This window comes from Ischnura elegans, chromosome 9 (assembly GCF_921293095.1).
Source record: "Ischnura elegans chromosome 9, ioIscEleg1.1, whole genome shotgun sequence".
NCBI classification, from domain to species: Eukaryota; Metazoa; Arthropoda; class Insecta; order Odonata; family Coenagrionidae; genus Ischnura; species Ischnura elegans.
In genome coordinates, this window is record NC_060254.1 from 64,904,252 (window position 1) to 64,929,342 (window position 25,091).

Below are 25,091 nucleotides of genomic sequence, written 5' to 3' on the forward strand. Positions count from 1 at the left end.
ATATATTCCATAATTGCTTCAAATCATATAATCATACTGGTGACTAATTAAGAATCATAAAATAATGTGATACAAGGTATATGAGTTTCCTAGCTATGAAAATACGATGAGGGCAAAAATTAGAAAATGGCCTGGTGTCTGGTAGACGCCACGTGACCAACGGAGAGATTAAATCCCAGCTCTACCACATCGTGCCGCAAAGCATACAATACATTAGATTTATGCTTACCTCAAGGTTATGAGTCCATCGTATGGCAGGTGGTGGCTCCGGGCTATGTTGCACAATGCACGTCAGGTTGATGGTACTGCCCTTGTTGATATACATGTCTGGGCCGCCAACAATCGTAGTAATGGGCTCTGAAAGTATGCAGATAAAAATTCTAATGAGTCTATTTTACGAGTAAAAAGGCGCGTGAATACTCAAAGGAAAGCAAATTTCAATTTCAAAGCACTACAGAAACAAGTGATTTTGTACGCGGTCACGTGCACGGGTGCAAAGTTAAATGCACCAAAGGATGAAGTTTGCCCTGAAAAATAAATTTTGAGCGAGATAATAAAGACGGAAAAGGGAGCTTCTTGCAAGCGCCCATTTATCTGTCCGGTGTATGCTTGAGTAAATCAACGCTATAGATGATATCAGGGACATACGATCCATTAATCATACCTGTACCATGTACTGGGAGCGATATGATTGCATGCATGCATCTGAACAAGCGCGTGCGTATTAGCAGGAAAATGCTGATAATTATTCCATGCACAATTCTCCTCCAAGAAATTTAATACGCTACACTAAAGACAAAACCTCTCATTTACCCTGCCGTGGAGATATAATCACGAGTAAGCATAAAAATTACAGAAACGCAAGGTAAGCTTACGGAAACGCCTTCAAAGAGCATTGTACTTTCCTTCCTCGTAAGCTTATTGTTTCTTTCGACGACAGAAGTTTTAGATCGGTATAAAACGCCCTCTCCTCATCACCAGTAACATTGCTTTATTCGTCCATGAAAATATTAAATGCTACCGTTATAAAACCATATTAAAGAGGACCATTTTCAAGAGACCGTTTTGGTAATATTGACAGGCAACGATATGGTTAAGTGTAGCGAAAATCTCCCACAAAGGCGTAGGATTCACAGTAGAAGCTAATAACGAAGGAGTAAACGTGTGAAATAATGAAATCAAACGAGGTGTTACCTCCTACTTCTCTAAAAAATTACGCCAGGATGGAAATATTAGGCATTGTTTTCGTCGAAGAAAGGAAAAATTTGAAAATGTGAAAATGTATTGTGTATCATGTATGCAATGCGTGAATGTTTTGTAAAAAGTGAAGGGATTCGGCTAAGATGACGGTACGTGTTTAAAAGTAAATATAGTTATTACAGGTGAATGATAAAAATGTCGTAGGTGAGTGAGTGATTAACGCCGAAATAAAGCTTTAAAAATACTGACGACCAAAAACACTTGCGAATAAAAAGACTCAACGGATGATGATGAAAAATATTTTATGTCAACACAGTTAAGATGATTAGCATTAATCATCTTGAAGGCAATTTGAGGCTATAAGAATGCACTTTGAATGGCTATGTAAGAGATATTTGAATACTTCTTCATAAAGAAATAAGCTATGATATCTATCAAAATGTTAGTGAAAAAAATAGCTATATTTCAGCTTTATCATTATTCCGCTGGGTATTTGCTCACTGAAACTAAGTTAAAATTTATAAGAATGGTGCATTATTAACGATGATGTAACTTTTCATACGTTTTATACGTTTCATTTGTAGCTACTTTGAGGTGAAAACTAGTATCCTGGCAATATTATTAATACTTTTTGCTACTATCGTCTAACGAGAAATTACGTTTCCTCTCTAATGGAATTCAATAACTAGGCTAAATTTCAACGGGGGACATAAAAACGCTTTGCATTGTCTTCCTTTGTAAACTCGTAAGAGCCGAAGGCAGTACACGCGGCCTGCGTGCCCCAAGTGTAATTTGTGGCGCTTTCTGAAAAATTAAATGCAATTGAATTGTTTGGCCTTGCTAGAATGCAGTTTAAGGTACATGGCATGAGGAAAAACGACAAGTGGTAGGAAAATTAAGGAGAGTTTTCGGCACTAGAGATAACTGAACATTCCAAAGTAATAATCACATGACGAATATACCGGATGTTTCAAAATGAATATCGGGGTTCTTGTGCTTTATTAAATTTATCATACTTAACTTACAACAATAAATAATGTATCAAATGAATGAGCGACTGAAATAGTTTATTTGTTGGCAACAATGCGAACGTTTACCAAAAGTTTTCAACGCCATCAATTAGAAAGCGCTAGCAACATAAATGGCGACTAGGGAGTAGAAATATTTTTTTGTTTTACAGTTTGCAAAGACGGAACCTGTATTTACTGTGCCAAAAGCTTAACGTATAACGTTCGGTTGCAATCTTCCAAGTGATAATGACATCCGTGCCTCCACTACAAGCTCACCTTTCCGAATTAAGAAACACGATTGAAGAAGCTGTTGCAACAATTACTCGAGAGACACTAATCAACGTTTAGAAAGAATTCACAAAGTGTCTTCACGTGTGCCGTATGAGGAATGACGCCAACATTGAACATATATAGGCTTTTAAGTAAAATTGTTTGAGTTGATCTTTGATTTGATATATGCTTCATACCTGTGAGTTCAGCGTAAAAAATTTTAGAAAGCGTTACAACCCCGCCATATATTTAGAAAAATCTGGTATTATATGTCAACGTTCAGGTGATCGGCGTGGGTTGTAGATGTAGACGACCTGCGAGTAATTAGTCTTAGATTTGTACAGTAGAAAGAGGGAAATAAAATGACGAGTCTGAATTCGTCAGAGCTTGGGCTACGTATAATATGATATTAGAAATTATACAAATAATATTGCATTCTGACAGCACAAACTTTTTCAGTATAAAGTTAGTCCACTGGAACTAGCCACGGAGTCACCCGGAATTCTAACATTGTGCGGAAATTCCACAGAGAAAAAATAATTCGCATGCTATTATCAAAAAATCTTTTTTCAGTGAGAAATTTTCGCACAATTTGTCATGATAATATTTTGTTTAAAATTCATCTTCATAACTTTCGATTATTCCTCTGTTAAATCTTTGCACAATTCGTCAGGATAATTTTTCCATAAAATATATCAATATAATTTTCGATATTTCCTCTGTGGAATATTTGCATGATTTTTCATGATAATTATTTCGACAAAAATCGTCAATATAATTTTTATTTTCTATATGCGAAATTTTCGCACAATTCGTCAGGATATTTTTTCCTTAAAGTGCATCAGTAAAACTTTCGATTTTTTTGCTCAATGATTTTCGCAAAATTTGTCCTAATACTTTCCAGAATACTTTCTCCTTAAAATATAACAGTATTGATTTCGGTCTTCTCAATTGCGATCAGTATAGCTTAAGAAATCTGCATCAGTTTGGGTGCATTTAGACCAATTTCCTTCATGCCATGAGCTGAGGGAGTCCCCCCGCCAAATCTTCAGTCCTTCGGCTTAATTCACTTCCTTCCTTCCTTTAATTCCTTCTCCAAAGCTTCTCGCCCGCTTCTTTGCTTGGCAATTTGTTATCCCCACCACTTTCTCTCTCCCTCTCCAGTTAATTTGTATCTTTCTTTTATTTCGATTTGCAGTCTTGAGAGGAGGGTCTATTGTTTTTTCCTCTCTCAAGACTCCCTATCCATTCCCTCATTCTGAAACTCGTCCCCCTACTCTTTCTCTCTCTCTTCCACTTTCCCATCTAGCTTCCTTTTAGGGAAAGTTTTTGCGGCTGACTGTGTAGCGCAATCCATCTGCGGGAACCCCGACATCAATAGGCAATATTTTAGCGAAACTTTTTGCCCCAATCAGGAGAAACCTTAATTTGTAATCCGAAAACTGATTATTATTTCCGAGTGTTTAGATAGTTTGTGGTAGAATATCTATCCAGCAACTGCTACCAGAAAGTAATTAAATCGAATATTTTGTTTTTCAATTATCATGAATACGTTAATTTTAATAATTTGTTGTTTCGTCCGTCAAAAGAATAAGCATGAAATTAAGTTTCAATTAGCTCATCATAAATTCTCGCATGACGGAGCTATTAATATTCCTTAATTATTCGATTTACATTTTTAATTTCAACGTTCGTCCCTTTCCAATAATCGAGGAAAAAACTGTTGCTCGGAGAACGCGTGGAATACTTCAATGTATTTCAATTTTACGTATCCTACCAAGTACCCAACACCATTTTCTCCACCATCATTTTAAGATTTAATTTTTAATTAACAGTTCACATATTATTCACTTTTTGCAATTTTTTATTGCATAGGATAATTGTTTTTATTGGACGTAAGATCGAGAAGCAACACCTTTTGGCTTAATGTTGACGATCAAGAGAATGGCAAGTCATGAGTTGCAGTCAATCAAGTGAGAAAATGATTGAAATAAGAATAAAAATGCTCACATATATCATTAAAACATTTAATAAGTCATGAAAGAAGGTTGGAAAAACTGATTTATGCATGCATAAACTGTTCTAATTTCAAAAGGAAAGAAACATTTCTTTTATATACCTCATTGTGTTTTTATTACTATGGCTTTCTATTACTATTGGTTAGACTCAATGTGTGTTTTTCTTAAATTATACTGAAAACTAGCATTACATTACTAAATATATTTATAAATAATACTTAATCACAGGTATAAGTGTATGGTGCTTATCTTCCAAAAGTTTCGCTTATACCTTTCCTTCTTTGACTACCTCGTATCTTTCACTCGTTTTTCTTCCCAGCCGTTTCCCCCTCCCCAGCGTATTGCACGAGTAATCCCCTCTCCACCGCTTTGTATCCGTCTCAGTTTTTTGTGCATGGGAAATCATTAGCCTCTCACAGGCTCACAATAAATCTTTATTAGCTTCTAGCTAAGGGTACAAAGCTCCTCTGAAACCGTGATACTCAGATCATATTTAAGCATAATAACGTGGTCCACATGCTAATTACCTTTGTATGCAAGGTTGTAGTATTTCTAAAATTTCATTTAATTTCCTTTCATCTAAATAAATACTGTTCAGAAGTTTTATTCTTTGATAACTGTTACCTAGTTTATTGAAAATTAATCACGATTATCTACGTTCCTAAAAAGGCACTGAAGAAGAATTCCCCATTCCACACTAATAAAGATATATTAAAATAAATCTCTACAATTACATATCCAGTGTTGTTACCTGTAATTCATCGCTAAAAATCGATCAGGTTAAAGCAGAATTACAATGGAAAGCAGAAAATAAGCAGCCCTTACAATACTTTTAAGATTAGCCATATTAAAATGTTAAGCCATGTGCCAAATACGTAATAAAATGCAAACACTATATTATTAGATATTTTATGCACATTTTTTTTAGATGAATAGGAAAATATAGATTGACATAACATTATACGCTTACTACAGGGAAATAGAAGGAATTTTCCAGCCAAAGTTACACATCAACCAAAGCGTAACTACCTTTTACCTATACCTGAAGAGGAGTTTTAGAATGTTAGATAGCCAATTATTTTCTATTGTTAAAATACTTTTGCTCTTTAAATGTTTCTTTAAATGTTTGTTAATGCTTCCTAAAAATCCTTTCCCTGTTTTCGAGCAGCAATAAATATGATGAAAAATAAGCTGGTTACAAAAGAACAAGCCTCAAGACTGCTTCCTCAGAATTCTTCAACTATTTCAGTTGGCACAAATTTTGGAGGATAAATTGGCAAGGACAACGGGAGTTGTAAAGAAAGGGAAAAATAAAAAGGCCAATTCTCTCAGTTAAAAAACAGGGATGAATTAACTGGGTACAATGCTTGCCAAGGATCTTTTGCGTCCTTGAAGCTCTTAGGCTAAGTTCATTATCCTTTACCTCGGCCTCTTCGTCTTTATTAAGGGCAGTGAAAGGCAGTTGGTGGAATGCGCTCTGCCGTTCCTCAAGTTTTAGTGGAAAAGATTCTCGATTTCTTCATCCTCTACACCTGTTACCTCTACTCCGGCTTTGATACCCCTTAAGGTGCGTTTACACTGAGTAACATGTACTATTTACTAGTTACATATAACATGTTTTACGAGAAAGTTACCAATCCGTGTAACATGTTACATGTTATAATGTGTTATAAAACAAAAACTTGTTGTATAACACGAATTTTTGTTTTATAACTCAATATTCTTCAAGAAGATTGATTTGAAGAAGACATTGACAAATATGGAAAGGACTCTGGGCAGATATCAGCTAAAAATCAACAAAAAGAACTCTAAGATATTAGTTTGCAACAAAAGAGAGGAGGCTAAGACAAAGATTAACCTAGGAAAGCATAAGCTTGGAGAGGTGAAAGAATTTTCTTACCTAGGAAGTCGAATTACTAACGATGGACGAAGCAAGAAAGAAATAGTAGAATAGCGCAGGCGAAGAGGGCATTCTACTAAAAGAAGAATCTTCTTATAGCTGAGAATACAAGCGCAGAAGTAAGAAAAAAATCATCAGATGCATATGGAGTATGTTTCTCTATGCGAGGCTTGGACGTTGACAGCAACAGAGAAGTCAAAGAGTAGAAGCGTTCGAAATGTGGTGCTACCGAAGAATGATGAAGATAAAATGGATTGACCGCGTAAGTAACGAGGAAGTGCTAAGAAGAGTGGGAGAAAAGAGAAGCCTCCTAAAAACCCTAAGCAGAAGACGGGACAACTTAGTTGGCCACATTTTGAGGCACGATGGCCTGATGAAGACTATCTTTAAAGGACAAGTGGAAGGGAAAAAGGGCAAGGGACGGCCCCGAATAAGTTACATAGGACAGGTTATAAAGGATGTAAAAGAGAAGAAATACGTCGATATGAAAAGGTTAGCGGTTAGGGAGGAGAAATGGAGAGCAGCGTCTAACCAATCTTAGGATTGTTGACTAATGATGATGATGAACACAATCGTTTCAGGCTTGATTTTATGGAATATTGCTATATTATGATAAAAAAACACAAATGGTTATTTCCACACTATTTAATTTAACAAGGTGTAAATAATGACATAAAGTGTTGAAACCATGGTCGGTCGTTAAGAGTTAAATTAAATAGAGTGAAAATTACCATTTGTGTTTTTATCATGGATGAACACAGTATTACATACAACATGTTACACGGATTTGTATCTTTTTCGTAAAACAATTTACATGTAACTTGCAGATATAACATGTTACTCAGTGTAAACGAACCTTTACCACGTCCACTTTCTATGTCTTTCCCTTCCTTCAGCATCAGTGGCATGCCGTCTATCAACAACTTCATTTCCTTCTACCGTAACCACCCCCGTCGGAACAATCATTTTTTCCCATTACACGCTAAATCTCCTCCATCGCTTTCCTACTCACGGCCGCAAAGAGGCATGAGGAGGAATAAAAATATAAAATACCGTGACGCGCTAATACGGTCCAAGATAGGGGGGACCTTGAATCCCTCCTAGGACACCACCCTAATAATTTAAATAGTATAATTGTTTCTCAATGAAATGGGTCTTTTGAATAAAATTTAAAAGTTCCTATATATTTTATGTAAATAAATGGTACAGTAACCATCCCATAAGACTTGAATCAAATGGCTGAGTAGTGGTGCAAAATGGCCTAGCCACCGAGACACGCTAACGCAAATTCTAATCTAATCTGAAGAAGACGTACTAAGAAAATATATGAAATCCAAGAAAAATTTCACTGAGAAAATAAAAATAATTTACTGGGTAGGCTGTAGTGAAGGTGGTGGGGACATGGGATTCGAACCCGACACCCACATCCTCGAAAGTTTTGAAGATTACTGTCTTAAATATACCCCCTCAGAATGAGTTACTATCTTCAAGTGCCCTCGGAAAAATGTTCCTCTCTATGGCCTTGAGAGTTGCTGGTGACACGGTGTTGTGAAGATGAGAGAATTATTTGATCAAACAAGGGGATGGACAGAATGAAAATGTACAAAAATTAAAAAGATGAGTGGGATGGCTGAATTCCAGCCCCTGAAAAATCAAGCTCAAAGTCGGGTCTGAAGAGATTGGGTATTTATTACAGAAATAAAGGGGACATGGTTTCTCCTTGAGCTTCACCAAGTTGAATTTTAATATTATAAAGTTGTGAAAATTGATATTACTGGACCATAGAGTGAAAAAATTAAATTTATTTTAGAAGTAAATAAATGAAATATTGATTTTTATGGATCTCTGAATTGCAAAAATAAATGTTAAGTTACAACAACCTTACTCAGTCTTTTCATGTTCTTATTCCCTTGCATAGCTTATCATTTGCGGATTGGGAAGGTGATGAGCTCATCTGAAAAAATGAATAATGTACAAAAATAACGAAAATGAGAGTAATGGTTTGGTAGCGCTGTTGAAAGAAAAGTAAGTATCTTCTCTTGCAAATGAGGAAGCATCCCAGAGTGTGCGACTTGTTGTTATTGGAGAAGGAAGAAAATAAGACTCTCATAAACCATTTCAGCCAAAAATGGATATGGAAAAAAATGTAATAGCAGAATAAAAGAGGGATGAGGTTCTAGGGTTGGGTGAATGCAAGTTCTCGGAAAAGAATTGAAATATAAATACCGTAAAAGCGAATAGAGGACTCACTGTGTCGGAAATAAAGGAGACAAAGGAAGGGAGAACGACACGATGGAAGGATCAAAGATCAGGTTGGGGAGAAGAAAAAATTATAATAGTACCAAATGATAGAAGGCGTTCAAATAAGGCAAAGAAGCAAAGATCGACGCTGATATACCAGGCGGTAGTGGAGTAAAAGTATTATTTTAGATGCGACAAAAATGAAACAAAAGCGGTACCTATAAACTATTATATTGATCTCGAGATTATGTAAGTAACGCATTACTCTGCGAAGAGGCTCAAGGGATATGCATCATCGAATTTCGAAAAAAATATTAATGAAATACGTAGGTAATTGCGTTTTTAAAACATATTCATTGACACATGTTTTAGTTTCTCTGTTAGCTTCAGTTCCGTCTTAATTCATATTTTTCCTTATCACCTCAGAATCTAGTCAGCAGAGGATTAAATGAAATTTCTAGCGCCTCCTTCGTTTTTGTCCAGTACGATGGCGGCTCAATGATGGTACTTCTCATTTGCTGCTAACGACGAGTTGAAGAGCAGAACATTCGGAATAATACTTTGACGAATATTCAGTCGTTCATCACGGCAACATCGTAGCTCATTCCACGTCTGCGGATTCATCCCACTTCAGTTGACAAACGAAGTGACGACGCGCCGGAGACACGTTACATGAAGAAGCAGTGCCACCCATCAACATATGGTCTCCTGGAGCCTCGCTCTCGTCTTCATTTCTACGAACAGTCCCCGTTATAATCCATGCTTCCCGAATCCATACATCAGCTGTCAAATTATGCACATTAAAGGAGTTAATTCTCTGGTTGTGTTAATTTTTGTACACTAAATCGGAATCGGTTTCGGCAATATCTAGCTGTCTTACCTTCAGTTGTGCTACCTACCTACCTACCTACAAAAATATGTTTCCTAACGGGTTTTAACCCGTTAGGAAACATATTTTTTCATGTCATACTTGGCACCGTTCTAATTTCAATCGGCTTGGGGCCCATATTACAGTCCCATCTTGTTAGGACATTTTTATTAATTCCTTGAATTAACTCGTGTATCTTATTGTTGATCTATTTTCTTAGCTATCTCTTCGTAATCTTCTCTAACAGTTTTTATTGTTACTTTAAATGTTAATTTATTTTACATGTTATGTTGTTATTTTCAAATACAAAGCTATGTTAACACCCTGCAAAAATATTCGAAAAAATTATAAATAAAAAGTTTTATGCATATTTGTACTCTTATGTCAATAAGTCTTTGGCTGAGGTATTGAGTCTTGTAAATTTGCAGCTGCTATATATGATTGCGACTGCGTAATGGTATATTTTACGTTAAACCATTATAAATATCTAGTTCTCTCGCGGCCTTTAATAATAAATTATTTTCGCAAAAACCAGCATCGACAGTTTTTCGAATATTCTCGCCATATCCACCTAATTCACCAATGCCTGCTCCATAATAGCCATTTAAACTTAAATCCTATTCCCAGCCGATCGCAGCAGGGACGAAGAAAAAATAAATGGAATGGGCTGCTGAGGATTATGCCGAGGGAGGTTAAAGAAAGGTTTATCGGTCACTGGGGAATATGATGCGGTCTCTAAAGAATGATACGTCACCACTTTTGGCCATATCGACAATTCTTTATGGCCCTATGGGGTCGTATTCCTTATCAAAATATGGATCCATATTCCTTATTGAGACTTGGGAATGGTGAGCCCTTTTTTCCATCTCTCTGCCATCGAAGCTTTATAGTGCGAGGTCTTTACTTGCCGCACGCCGCTGGCAAGTATCCCAAACCTTCTCGTCCCGGAAGGGATGGGTGCGGAGATAGTTGGGTTGAGGGGCGGTTTTGTAGATAGTTTGGCACGGGATGGGGTAAGGAGAAGTTTAACCACCCGTCTTTTTCCTGAGGTCTTTGCTATATGGAAAACACGAAGTTTTCGTGGGGAATTTGGCGGTAAAAAGCGTAATCAAATTAATGACCGGAAAGCATTTTGCCATTCAAGCTTTTTGTGTGCCTAGGATTCTCGTCTCCCTTGAGAAATATATTGCTGGTCGTAGGCGAATATATTACAAGTTTTTCATTCCATCGCCTATTTTTTGTCCATGACCGGCTTGGGGAATTATGTAGACAAGCTAGAAATTCTGCATATTTACTACTTTCTAAACTATGTGCTACTATCTCTGTAGTACTAAGGATATTTTCTTCACTCCTAAGAAGCCCGAGCATAAATTTTAAAGAGCTAGCAAAACCTTACATGCAAGATTTCTAGAATTTCTTGGATCCCACTTTATGCTAATTTTAAGCCATTCACTTTATTTCTCTTGAAATATCGCGCAAAAATGCTGGTATTTGATGCACACAATATTTTGATTACTTTAAGAAGCAGTACCTCACTACATCTTAATTTGTCAAAGGTGACTGCTGTCATCATTTGAACGAATCATGTTTGCATCTTCCTCGAAATTTGATTTGAAACTCGTAAGTAGTCTCTCATCGTTTTTTTTTCATTTTAAAATCCCCATCTTCCTTTTATTTTTATCATATTACTATCTACGCCACCAATATATACCCATAGATTGAAAATGCTGCCCACTTATTTTTTTAATAAGTGGTCTCATCTTCTTGGCCCTGTGGAAGACTGTTAATTTATACCCCACTATATATTAAAGTAATGTTAGGTAGGGATTGGTATTGCTGATCGAAGGACCAAGGAGGGTGTTTATGGATATAGAGGGAGGGTAAAGTTTTGGAAATTGGTTATAACTCGTCTACATTCACTTACTTAATACCTATTTCATTCAGTAAATATCGCCTAGTTTTAATGTGTTTTTTAGAACGTAGGGCTATTATTTCACGGCTACGAAGTCGGAATCCCCAAGAATAAATTATTAATTGGGACTTTCCTAATTATAAATTAACCTTCGATGTGCAAGAAAGGTTGAAGAAGAAAATTGACCCCTTACACTAAATATAAAAAATGATATACCATCCGCCTAGCCTAGTGTGAGTTTACCTTTAACCCAAACCAGCCTTTTATTTGGCTCGCTGAGGAAGTGATAGTGAATATTTGTTTCTCAGGGGTTTCGGGGGGGGGGGGGGGTTTCCGGTTTACCACCTTGTGTCTTGTACAGAGCCGCCAGAAACGAGTAAGATGGCTTCAAGAATAAATACAAAATTACAGTTTTTGAGTTCAAAAAACCACGTTTTTGACATCAAAAATCCCAAAACTTTCCGGATTACAATACCATGTGATTCAATTACCATGGGGCCTGCCATACCCCACGGTAGAGCCCCGAAATCTCCAGTAAAACCCGCACCTCCGTTTCGAAATTCTGGCTGACTGATTACTCCCGCAAAAGAAATTCTAAATCAAATACCTACGACTGACAAATTGATAAATACTTTCCTGTCTCGATTATCATTTTGTAGCGGAGCGCTGTCCGCTACTCAGGACATGGACTCTTGGGGAAAACCCAGGAGGTGGGGGCGTGAAGCCCTCGACGGGAGAAGGGCTTTTGGGGCCCGTTGTAAAAGAGAGAGAATAAAAGAGTTGTGGTTTGAGCCTCGAAGTGAGCGCACGTTATTTTGAATATCCTTCTCCAGCGAACCGGCGCTACATTGGCGCAGTCGGTAGGATTGTGTTCTCGATCCTGAGATTTTGCGTGCGGTTCGGCGGCGGCAGCCATGGCGGGTATGGTGATGCCGGAGAAGTTTAGTGGTGCGGAGGAGTGGGAAGACTGGGTCTTCCAATTTGAGACAGTGGCGGAAATAAATAAATGGCCTGAGGAGCAGAAGACGCTCTACCTGAGACTCTGCCTCACAGGAAACGCTCTCTCGGCGTTTCGTGATCTGCCGGAGGAAAACAGAGGGAGCTATGAAAAGGCGCGGGAGGCGTTGGGGCGGCGCTTCAACCCAAGGGAAGCGAGCGAGAAGGAGAAGGCGCGATTCGTCCAAAGGGCGCGCAACCCCGGAGAAGACATCGCCGCCTTTGCCACGGACCTCGGGCGCCTTGCTCGGCGCGCATACCCTTCCTGGCCCGAGGATGCGAGAAAGGCCGTAGTGCGCGACCGCTTCCTCGATGGGCTCGACGGGAACATTCGGGTGTGGGTGAAGCAGGCGAGACCTGCTAGCCTCGAGGAAGCAATCGGCGTTGCAATCGAGATGGAGGCAATCCATTTCGCCGAGTCATCCACCAGGGGAGTGAATGCGTTGGCGCCGGCGACGCTCGTCAGGTCACAGGATATCGGTGTGGGGAGTCGAGGGTGTGGTCGCGAGGACAGAGTGGAGGCCGCGTTGACACAGAACTCAGAGACAATGAGAGAGGTGTTGCAATTTCTACGAGGGATGGTTATGTCGAGTGGTGAGGACCACGACCCCGCTCCCGCTCCGGAGAGGCGGCGCCCTAATTCCAGTGTGAGGCGCAGAGATCGGCCGCGCTGTTGGATGTGCGGCGAGGAGGGCCATCTGAGGGCCGAATGCCCACGGCTTTCCTTCTCGGGAAACGATGGGAGGCCGAGGAGACGGTAACCTTCTCGGCCGCAGACGGAAAAGGAAACCGAGACACTACTTCACCGCTCGAGGGCGTCGGAGGACGCGGAGTAAAGGAAATTTGGACAATTTTGTCCGAGTCAGTGCCCCTGGTGCGCGGATCCGTTTCGGGGATCCCCGTCGAGATACTAATAGACACGGGAGCGGCAGTGTCACTGATATCGGAAGAAATATGGAGCCGCACCGAAAATTCGGGGAAAATCATAACAGACAATGTGACACTAATAACGGCGAATGGGGAGCCATTACGGGTGCTTGGGAAGGGTGAAGTGATACTTCAGATCGGAGGGGAAGAGTTCTCTCATGATGTGCTCATCGCCCCGCGCCTATCGAAGGGATGCCTCCTGGGTGCCGATTTTCTGCGAGCACATCAGTGTGACGTGGCTTTTTCCCGGAATTGCATTCTTCTCCGCGGAAAAGCGGTGCCTTTTCTCTCAAGTGAGGGAAAGTGCGAGTGGGGCTGCGCAGTGACGTTGAAGGAGAACGTTGTTCTTCCTCCTCACCACGAAGTGGTAGTGGAGTGTTTGGTGAGCTCGGACCCGGGGTTCAAAGAAAAAGTGGGGATAATCGAGCCAAACCCAAAACTTTTAGAGCGTTATGGCGTTTTCGGTGCGCGGATTTTGCATAACGTGAAGGATACGGTGAATATGCTTTTCCTGAATCCCTTGGGAGAGACAGTGACTCTATACAAAGACACGAAAGTGGGCGTATTGCACGAGTGTTGTGGAGAACAAGTGGAAACATGTCAAAAGCCCGTTTTTAGTCTGGAGAACGCGCATCTCCCCCCAGCATCTTCCCTCTTTGACTTAAACTGTGCCGATATTAGTGAAGCGGAAATAGAGGAACTCAAAACAGTGTTGAATGAGTTTTCAGATGTGTGCTCTCGAGGACCCTACGACTTAGGGCGTACAAACATTCTTAAGCACACAATAGAGACTAGGGATGTGTCCCCGATTCGGCAACCTCCCCGGAGATTGCCAATCCACAGACGCGGAGAAGTGCGACGAATCGTAGAGGAAATGATGAGGGACGATATAATCGAAGAATCATCATCTCCTTGGAGTTCACCGATCGTTCTTGTGAAAAAGAAAGACGGATCGACGCGATTTTGTGTTGATTATAGGCGTCTGAATTCCGTGACTCACAAAGATGCTTATCCCCTCCCCCGCATGGACGACATTCTCGATTCGCTCGCCGGCGCAACAGCTTTCTCCACAATAGATATGGCGTCAGGATACTGGCAGTGCGAGGTCGCGGAAGTTGATCGAGAAAAGACAGCCTTTACCACTGGTGACGGTCTATATCAGTTTAAAGTGCTGCCTTTCGGATTGTGCAACGGACCCAGTACATTCCAAAGACTAATGGACCTAGTGCTCGCGGGTGCACAGTGGAGGTCTTGTTTGGTGTACTTGGATGACGTCATAATTTTTGGAAGGGATTTTAGGGAGCACGTAGAAAGGCTAACAGATGTGTTGATACGCCTAAGGAAGGCGGGACTGAAAATTAAGCCTGAGAAGTGCCAAATCATGAAACCATCTGTGAAATTTTTAGGCCATATAGTCTCCAAAAATGGTGTCGCGACGGATCCTAATAAAATTGCCGCGATCACACAATGGCGATCTCCAGCATCCCTTGAGGAGCTTAGGGCGTTCCTAGGAACTGTGTCTTACTACAGGCGGTTTATTAGAGACTTTTCACAGATAGCCTGCCCCCTTCACAGGTTGACCGAAAAGCATGCCTTATTTAAATGGAGTGCAGAATGTGAAGACGCCTTTCAGACTCTTAAGCGAAAGCTAACGTGTTCACCGATTTTGGCCTTCCCGCGGATGGACTGCGAATTTACGCTCGACTGTGACGCTAGCGGGATGGGTATCGGGGCCGTACTCAGCCAGAGACAGGAAGGCGAGGAAAGGGTTGTGGCCTATTATAGTCGGACGCTCTCACGTGCCGAAAAACAATATTGTGTGACGAGGCGTGAACTTTTGGCGGTAGTAAATTCTACCCGCCATTTTCGCCAATATTTATTAGGCAAACGGTTTGTGGTGCGCACCGATCATAATTCCCTACAGTGGTTGAGATCGTTTCGAGAACCGGAAGGACAAGTTGCTCGATGGCTTGAGCAATTGTCGGAGTATGACTTTTTAGTGGTGCATCGGCCGGGAAACAAACATGGAAATGCCGACGGTTTATCCCGGTCTGTTTGTAAACAGTGCGCTCGGGGAGAGGGGGAGCTGATTTCAGCGGAAATCGACGCCGTCTTAGAGGCCCCCAGTGAAGGCGTGAGAGACAGACAAAGCAAAGACCCCGTGCTGAGAAGGGTAATGGAAGCACTCGAAGCAGGAATTCGGCCGTCCGAGGGAGAGAGGAGGGGTGACTGCCCGAGGGCGAAGGCTTTGTGGACACAATGGGATAGACTAGTGTTTAAGGATGGGGCTCTCTTTCGAAGGTGGGAAGAAGAAGGAAGGGACGCCTTCCGTCTCCAGATAATTGTGCCTGCTGAGGCTAGGGACGAAATTCTTCGGGCTTTGCACGATTCGCCCGTCGGAGGCCATTTAGGGTATGAGAAAACTCTAGGTAAAGTGAGAGAGCGCTACTATTGGCCCGGATACACAAAAGACGTGGAAATTTGGTGCCGCACGTGTGAAGATTGTTCGCGTCGGAAATCCCCGCCTCACCAGCAACGAGCACCACTGGGTCATTGCCCGACGGGAGGACCGATGGAAAGGATTTCCATGGACATTTTAGGACCACTTCCTCAAACAAAGTTGGGAAATAAATATATATTGGTGGTCGCTGATGAGTTCACCAAGTGGACCGAAGCGTATGCCATGCATAACCAAGAGGCGGAAACAGTGGCGCATCAGGTTAAGGGCTTCGTGTGCAGGTGGGGAGTGCCACGGGAAATCCATACTGATCAAGGACGCCAATTCGAATCCCGCCTCTTCCAAGAGATGTGTAAAGTGATTGGGGCGGTAAAAACAAGAACATCACCCTACCACCCACAGTCGGACGGCCAAGTCGAGCGGTTCAATAGAACATTATTAGCTATGTTGAGCCAGTGGACGGATATGGAATCCGAATGGGATGAGCATTTGGATTCCGTCATGCTAGCCTATCGGTCGGCCAAACACAGCAGCACAGGATTTACACCTTATTTTCTTATGTTTGGCAGAGAAGTGCGCCTTCCCATTGAGTTAGAGTGGGGGATCCCTGACGTGCAGAGGGGGGTGGCGAAAGAAGGCGACTTTGTGAGACGCTTGCGAGAGAGCCTCGAGAAAGCCCATGATCTCGCACGGCAGAGGCTTGGGTCGGCCCACCTCCGGCAAAAAGAACAATACGACCGCCGTTGTCACGGTGCACCCTTTGAGGAAGGGGAAAGGGTATGGCTCCACGATCCCGCTACGGCAAGAGGGAAGTGTCGCAAATTCCATCGCCCCTGGACGGGTCCTTTCCAAATCATACGGAAATTGTCCGAGGTCACGTACCGAGTGAAGAAGGTGGATAATCCTCGCCGCCGCCTAGTGGTACACTTCAACCGACTCAAAAGGTGGGAGGAAAGACCGGGAGGAGACACGGAAAAGGAATGTGAGAATACGGACGGAGTTGAAGAGACAAAAGATGGGCCAAGAGAGGCCGAGACAGCGAGGGAAAAACCGGTCGTCCGCGGAGGGGGTGGATGGAAGTTTTTCTCCATTCCACCAACACAGGAGGGCCAAGCGACTCCGGCAGCGAGAGAGGAGCCACCAGCTGAAGCGGTTATTGAGCCGACCATGCGATATCCCAGACGGGTGACAAGGGAGCCAGAAAGGTTTCAAGCCGGGCTCTGAAGAAGGAGTAATTCCGGGGGGGTGGTCTCTTTTCTTTTCGTTTCAGAGGTAAGGAGATAAAGGCGCCAACTTTCCGAGATCCGAGGACAGCGAAGGTTCCAGCTATGCTGACCGTCGCGAGGGCGCGACGCCTTTGAAAGGAGGGGGCAGTGTAGCGGAGCGCTGTCCGCTACTCAGGACATGGACTCTTGGGGAAAACCCAGGAGGTGGGGGCGTGAAGCCCTCGACGGGAGAAGGGCTTTTGGGGCCCGTTGTAAAAGAGAGAGAATAAAAGAGTTGTGGTTTGAGCCTCGAAGTGAGCGCACGTTATTTTGAATATCCTTCTCCAGCGAACCGGCGCTACAATTTCATAGTAGCACTAAAGAAAGTACAAGAAAACAAGAAATGTATGCAATATCAATGAAATTGAACTCCTTTTTCTTTTGATATATATTACTTTTTAATGTGATAATACTTCTTTTTTATCTCTTTTTGTGTGTAATGTAAAAGACAGTTTGCAAAAAGAATGAAATTATCCGTGTAAATAGGACATAGACTAGAGATGGATATCAGGAAATTATGTCCTTAAATGCAGGCTCCATTAGAATATTTTTAATCATTGCACTGGAATATTTTATTTCACACTATTTGGGAATCCATGACTTCAGACGAAACGGTATTATCTATTAAGATTAAAGACCCATTAATGCCCAAAAGATTTTTTTCAAAATAATTTACCTTTTTTGCTTAAATTATGATTTGACATCACATCTGATGTGGGAAAAAATGTTTTGAAAAATCTCTAACATTTGCATAGTACTTAATCCTATACGTATCTTAAGATACATCTGGGCACTTGAGGGGTCAAAAAAATGTACATTATCATTTAATTGTGTTGATGCACGTTTTTGCTATATACTTCATGACTCATGCCTTCATCAGTGGTTTTTGTACTTGAATTTTAATTTTTATTCATCAAATAATATAATGTTGAGTATTATAGTATTATTACGTGAACAACTTACATTTGCATTTTGAAATTTTACAGCAGTGTGACCCTGTATCCCAGTTTTCTATACCGTAGCCATCCCTGTACAACTGATAGTCTCATCTAAAATAAGTGAACCACCATTTTTATTCCTGACTGTTGTCTGGTAATTCACCAAGAATTGATGGCACAGGTCCACTCTACCCATGTGAGCATTGTATTCTGTGATCGCCACTGGCATTGGAATATTATTTTCTTTTTCTTTTCGGAAACAGAATAACAAACAGGAGTTTTCATTTTATTATGCATGCTATCAGTAATCATGGTAACTATGTATTAATCATCGTTAGAAACTTTTCGATTTAATATCAGCAGTCCCCCTTTTGATTTTTGAAATGCAGCTTTTTCTGGAAGGTTATATACATAATTGATTCTATTTTCACGAAGTGTTCCAGTGCCACACAATCTCCTTCCAGTCAACTTTCTAAGCAGCTTTTCTGATGTGAATAAGTTGTCAACAAATATGTTTACACCTGGTGGTAATTTACACTCATCCACGAGTCCTAAAACTACATCTCCTCCTTGACCAAGATCTTTTCTCTCATGATTGGCTCCAGCATGATAAAGGTTGACTTGATTCAGAAATACACCATAATTATAACCCAAATCTTACTGATTTCCCTCTAATACATTGCTTGCAGCCGTATCTACCATAGTAGGGGTTGATTGATTCATCCACCAAACAGTATCCTCCAGCGCTTACAATTTGAAAGTCTTGTTCAAAATCTCAAACAAAAGTTTATATAGCCTATCCTTGCCATCATTCTTCCCATTATAATAACTATCTGCCAGATGCAGAAACATTAAAAGTCCTTCAAACCTGTTCCTTCGCATTGACTGAGAAACTATTTCGTTGGTGCAGTCTGGAGATGACCTCCGATAAAGCAATCGACTAGGTAGACGGTGATAACTTAAGAGTAGCGATATTCCAAACGAATGTACTAACATTTTTAACAATTGTTCAGAAAACTTGTCTTGAATTTTGGTGCTGACAGCGTTGATGGTAGAGCTATTTCAGATATGTTTCACCTCTGCTCCATCACTAAGGTACGTCTTCTCTTCTCAACGGTAAATGGGAGCCCCTATGCTGTTTTCTTGACTTACATAGCAAGGGGTGTGCAGCAAAAGTAACAAAAAATCATTTACAAAAGAGACGTTTGAGAATTTTTTAAAGCGCCGATTCCTCCTTATGGTAGGTAGGTAGGTAGGTAGGTCAGGTATATCATTCGAAAAATCGGACTTGAATACAAAGTACAAAGTATTGGGTGACATAGCTTGGTAAATAATTTCCTTACCAATGTTTACTAAAGTTACTTATTTCCTACACTGATTTCCGGCTTGCAATTTGGATTTCATTGCCTGCGGAAAGTTTAACGAGAAACAAAGTAATCAATGCATTCCACCGTCGTCGATACAGAATACAAGTGATGCCAGTATAGTGGCGGATACACATGGGGAGGCCAGGGGGCGCGCGCCCCCCTCTTACGGGGCCGCCCGCATTGCCTAATATTGCAGAACTACAATTGTAACTCCTTCACATCATAAGATGGCATTGTCTTGTATATATGGGTATAATCATTTTAAATAAAACTTTCCTAAACTTTGCATGTGACTTGATTATTTTTCGTTACGATACAAGTAAAGGTAGCTCAAGATATCTTTTGCGCCCCCCTTGAATTTTTTCTGTTTCCGCTACTGTGCCAGGATAGGCAACTTGATATCGCGAGCATTTGTGCCTCCAGAAATTCAATACTGATTCATTTTATGCTTCTAATGAAGGTAATTTATCACAATTCAAATGAGGATACTACACGCCACAATTCTGAGAAAAAACCTGCTTTTGCTGTATTTACCTAATTGCTCAATATTATACTTCATGAAATGGCAGAAATATAAAATTGTCTTCGAGATATCACATAATTAGGTTTGTAAAATAATTATTTATTTATTTAATCAATAAATATAATGAAACATACCTATAAGTCAAAACTTGAATTTTTAGTACCACAAGTGCCCAGACGTATCTTTAGATACGTCAAAACTTTACTGATTAGTTTTGTCATGAGCTTGAAAGAAAAATGAATTTCTTTAAAATGATAATATTCCTTATACATCTAAAATAAAACAGGTAAAAACTGGATTCAGATAACTCAATTCTTTACACAAAAAGTAAATTTTCACATGACCATAGTGTAGCGATTCCTGAGTAGTTCATGACCAGCCATGTGAAATTAAGCATAACAATAGCAAATATGGGCTTAAATCATCTAAATCACTTGTATACCTTTTGAAGACTTTCTTTTGTCATATTACGTAAAGAAATTGGATAAAAAACTCAATAAAGAGTATTTAGAAATGTTTAAAGTATGACGCATCTAAAGATACGTCTGGACATTAATGGGTTAAATTTGTTTGTGCCGGATACTCACCAACGACGGACAGGTACATGGAGTGGCCGATAGGTGGTGTGGTGCTCACTTGGCACTCGTACGTGCCGGAGTCTCTTCGCTGCGGGTATCTAATTTGCAGCTTCCAATCTTCGGTGTGCGGTGAGTGGATTGACTGAAATCTCTGGTCACTCGTGTACGTATGCCGCCCAACCGTGAGCAGGTGTATGTCACGATGTCGAACCCACGTTACCTGAAAAGAGAAGGAAAATTACAAATTATCAGAGGGCTTCATAATTGGACATTACAACAAATTTTACCAGAATCATAGATGACAGATTGTAAATGTATGTAAATAGATGACGCATAGTTTTGCAAGACCTTTTAATTTATGCATGTTTCTTGATCACTTATCCAGTAGCTGCAACATTAACATTGAATGAGACAGCGTTTTCTGCCTCATTTAACTTATTTTCTGCATGTCAATACATCAAATGAACCTTGCACACTGTCTACAGGATCAATGGGATTCTGTGAGCAGCAAAGGATCAATTTTTGATTAGTCTTGGAGTTTTTCAATGTTAGTTTCAGTGGCGTCAGAGATAATGGCTTACAAATGGTGTTCGTACAAGCCTCGTGAGAGCTCACAGGATCACGCAGGGGACGATTTTGGGAATGAAAGAGTATATTTCAATTAAGTGTTGATGGAGACTTTCGCGGGGTGGTGCAGCATGCGTAGCAAGGTTTTCGGGTTGACCTCCGCGTCGTTTCTCCTTCATGACGACAGTTCCGCCGAGCACTACTGGGAAGGACCAACACACAATGTGGACTTTGAAAGTACCAAAATCATCGCTAGAGAAAAGCATTACTTTCCCCGACTCGTGCGAGGGGCTATCGAAATAGCGAAAACATCCACTTTCAACAGGGAGGACAGCTATTCGCTCTCAAACACATGGAAGAGACACTTACCCAAACGGACCAATCAGAATGCACCTAGCCCAAACCAAGGCCTATATAAGACGGGCAAAAACCTGCATCAAACACTTCGTACCTGAAGACGCTAGCTGCAACGCCGGCGAAACGGTCGTCATGAAGATGAAACGACGCGGAGGTCAACCCGAAAACCTTGCTACGCATTTCAATTAACTAATCACGTTCGATAAACTCGTTGTGGTAGGTGAAAGGTTGTACTAGTGGGCTGGTGCGCACGTCTTTCGTCGTTAACTCTGAAGCGTCATTAACCCGTCTGCCATTTAAATTAGAATATTCCAAACTATTCCCTGCATTGAAATATAGATGTAGCCTTGATCATTTCTTCCTGAAATATGGCAGCATGCTCCAATATCCACGGCTCCTTTCGAATTCATATTCCATTAATTATATCCCTGAGCTTAAACGATGCGTTGTCCAATCTGCCTGTCACATTCTCGAAATCCTCTCTATTTTTTCCCAAACTCCTCCCACACATTTGAATCTTCCTATTCTGAGCATTGAATCGTTTTGCTGAGAGTTCACAAAGGATATTAGCAGATGATGATATCAATAGGAGAGAACAGGCATATTATGGTAAATTTCAGCCGGCAGACGAGAAGACGATTGGAAACCGAAGACAAACAGTTGCCTGCAGTCAGCCGCTTCCCTATTTTATTTTAGGTAATTCATTTTTATTAAGGTATTTAGTTATGGCATTTAAGGAACGGACTTACTTCATTTAGTGGCTATATATTCAGCAGAGTTGAATCGTAACCGAGCATAAGTTACTGATTTACCGGTTATGATCGCAATTCAATCACTTTTTACCTGTAACCGTTGCGTTTTAAAGCATATATCTATTAATGGTAATTTACATTAATTTCTGAAAGAAATCTTTCTTTTTAAGCAAATACGAAACTGGAGCAGGTATGTCACAACGCTTGTACTATTTGTACAGTTACGCTGCACATCTGAAAATGTTCTCAGTATTTCAACTCAAGAGGAGTCTCACTTTTGTTCATTTTGAAATTTCATGAAAGCCACGTCTTCTCTAAAATTTTAGTACTACCACACTAAGTGTAGAATTATTACTCACAGTTTCCATATTGATTCACTAATTAATCACTACAAAAATATCAGAATGGCAATCAGTTGTCTGTTCTCTTCATTTAATCAAGGCTGTTTAGTAGTTGAATCGAATTTCATGCGATTGTGGTGTTGAGGCACCACATAGCCGAGTTACAATTTTTGATGTTTTACTTGTCTCTGAAAATCGAATAGTAACGCAAATAACATTGACGGGATTAAATCATCAGTTGGACTGTACTGCGAGTAAGTGAATATCCATATTATACTGCGTGGTTCCGCAAAGTAAAGCCGCAAACGTTCAACTGGAAGAGGTGAAAACAGGATTAAATGCATTTTAGCGTTCGTAGTAGAATGGGACGACGAACTGATAATTTGTTGAAATGGTAAAATAATGAGGGAATGCACGTAAAGAGGAGAGAATGAATAGATGGTTACACATTGAGGAGTGTAAGCGGGGAATGGGTTTCGGTGAGAAGCAGCCGATCAATTCAAATGGCTCCAGGAAATTTCTTCCTCTTCGAAAGATTATATTGTGTAAACCAGCGATAGAGGAATAGCATTCCATAAGTACAGCATTGTGCAGCCTGGAGCGTAGTATGCAAAGGGAAAGATGAAATACTGGAGTTCATCTATCCATTTTTACATCTATTTACTACCCCGCAAGCCGCCTGAAAGGCGTATGGCAGGGGGTGTCAAGACACCAGCCAATCATAAGCTGTATCGGTGACGGTTGACACGTAAAATAAAGTTATTAATGGAAAATAAGACTAAAGTAACGTGAGGCAGGAGGATTGCTCAACACATACAGTCCTGGCTCTCATAATCTCGTGTAGAAGAGACGAAATCGCCAAAAATGAAATGCGCCGAGATCATTTGATTTAGTCAATTACCAATGGCACATGAAAGGATTTTTCAGAAAATAAGAGGAAGTTTAGGTTTTTGAAAAAAGAAAATATTTATATATTCTTCTACATTAATGTTGCCACCTTAAAAATAGCCCTAATTAAATGCACTCGTCCCAGTGCTTCTTGCTATGCTATAAAAACTACTCAAATTCGATCTTTGGGATAGAACTTAGCTCTGTCAGTGATTTATTTTAATGCCATATATGCTGATAAAACGACGGCCCTTTAAGGTTCTCTTTATTTTTAAATAGGAAAAAGTCAAACGGATCGAATACGGAGGCAGATGCATCGCTGCAGCATTGGTTTTTTGACAAAAATTCAAGAACAAGTAACGAAGTGAGAGCCGAAAATCACCGAACTTATAAAATCACGTCTACCCTCGCACAGACAAAGTAAACAATCAATACAATAGATCTTTTATCAAAAATATTTTTTAAATACAATCAGACTCTCCAAACTCGCGGAAAATTAAAAATATTAGTTCCCGTTATTCCCTGAATACACTTCTGAAATATATATAGTGAACTCTATTGATATCCTTTTATCCCACTGCATTCAAAAGTTAATAGGCGATAATTTTGTATTATATAGCATCAGTAATTGGATTGGGAGATGATTAAATTACGGTTTGAGGTTGTGAGTCAACAAAAAGTCACGTGGTGAAATTGACTTACGAGCAGTGAACAACTAACGTCAACATCAAGCCGTGTGAGGTATTCACTTCATTACTTGTTCGCAAATGTTTGGCTATAAACGACGGCGCATCAGCGTCCATATTCGCTCCTTGAGACTTTTTCCTATTTCCAAAAATAAAGGTAACCTGAAAGGGGTTGAAATACGAATAAAATTGTTTCATGCTTGACTTGGTGGATATGTGACATATCCATGATAAAAAACTACCATACCACTAAAATTAATGGATTTGTTGTAAGCAACGCAAATCTCTGCTTACTTCGAAGCAAATGTGTCAATTGAAAAAAATGTTACTGTTGTGTGCGGTAGAATGTAAGTAATGCAGGTACGTAGATCGAACACGTAAAATGTCAGCAGTATATTCGATATCGTATGATATTTATTCTTGTTTTGAGTTCTGATAGTCGCTTTTTCCCTGCCTAGCGAGGTATGCCGAAACAAAGCAGCAGAAAAGAGAAAGTCTCTCAAAGCCGTGCGCCATTACCATATTATGCATCGTGACGCACAGTACCCTAGCAGTTAATTAATCATCCTTTTATTGCTTCTGCCGAGTCGGTGGCACAACGCGCCCCTCCTCTCCTCCGTCTCTCGCGACGAAGCTGCCGGTACGAGTAGAGAACATCTATATATATAATAAGCGATACTGACTTTATTAGCAATTTTTATTGCAAATTTTATAAGTACCACTCTTCATTTCATCGTACAGCATACATCATTACAATTCAATTTTCAATTGATCCATTGGTTTCGAAGTTAGCAGAGATTTGCGTTGTTTACAACAAATCCAACTATTTTCGTGGTATAATCAATTTGTTTTCTGCAAACTTTTATTAATAGATCTGGCTTTCACACATCAAAATTCCAAGCCCGCAAGAGATACGCAACGCGTCGTATGTAATCGCTTATTGCTAAAACTTGAGGACAATATGTATAATCAATTACGTTAAATTAATAAATTTTAAGCTCAATTATAGAATAATAGTAAAAAAAAGCA

At 40.3% G+C, this 25,091-nt stretch overlaps 1 protein-coding gene across 2 annotated transcripts in view; it reads right to left on the minus strand.

Annotated features, from left to right (window-relative positions):
* The window catches only part of LOC124165891 (lachesin-like), a 130,722-nt gene that overhangs the window by 25,332 nt on the left and 80,299 nt on the right, over positions 1-25,091 (minus strand). For both annotated transcript variants that reach the window (XM_046543431.1, XM_046543432.1), the window contains exons 3-4: positions 20,481-20,691; positions 230-357 (exon numbers count right to left, since the gene is read on the minus strand). In XM_046543431.1, coding sequence (XP_046399387.1) covers positions 230-357; positions 20,481-20,691 — 339 coding nt within the window. The remainder of the gene's footprint in view (positions 1-229; positions 358-20,480; positions 20,692-25,091) is intronic.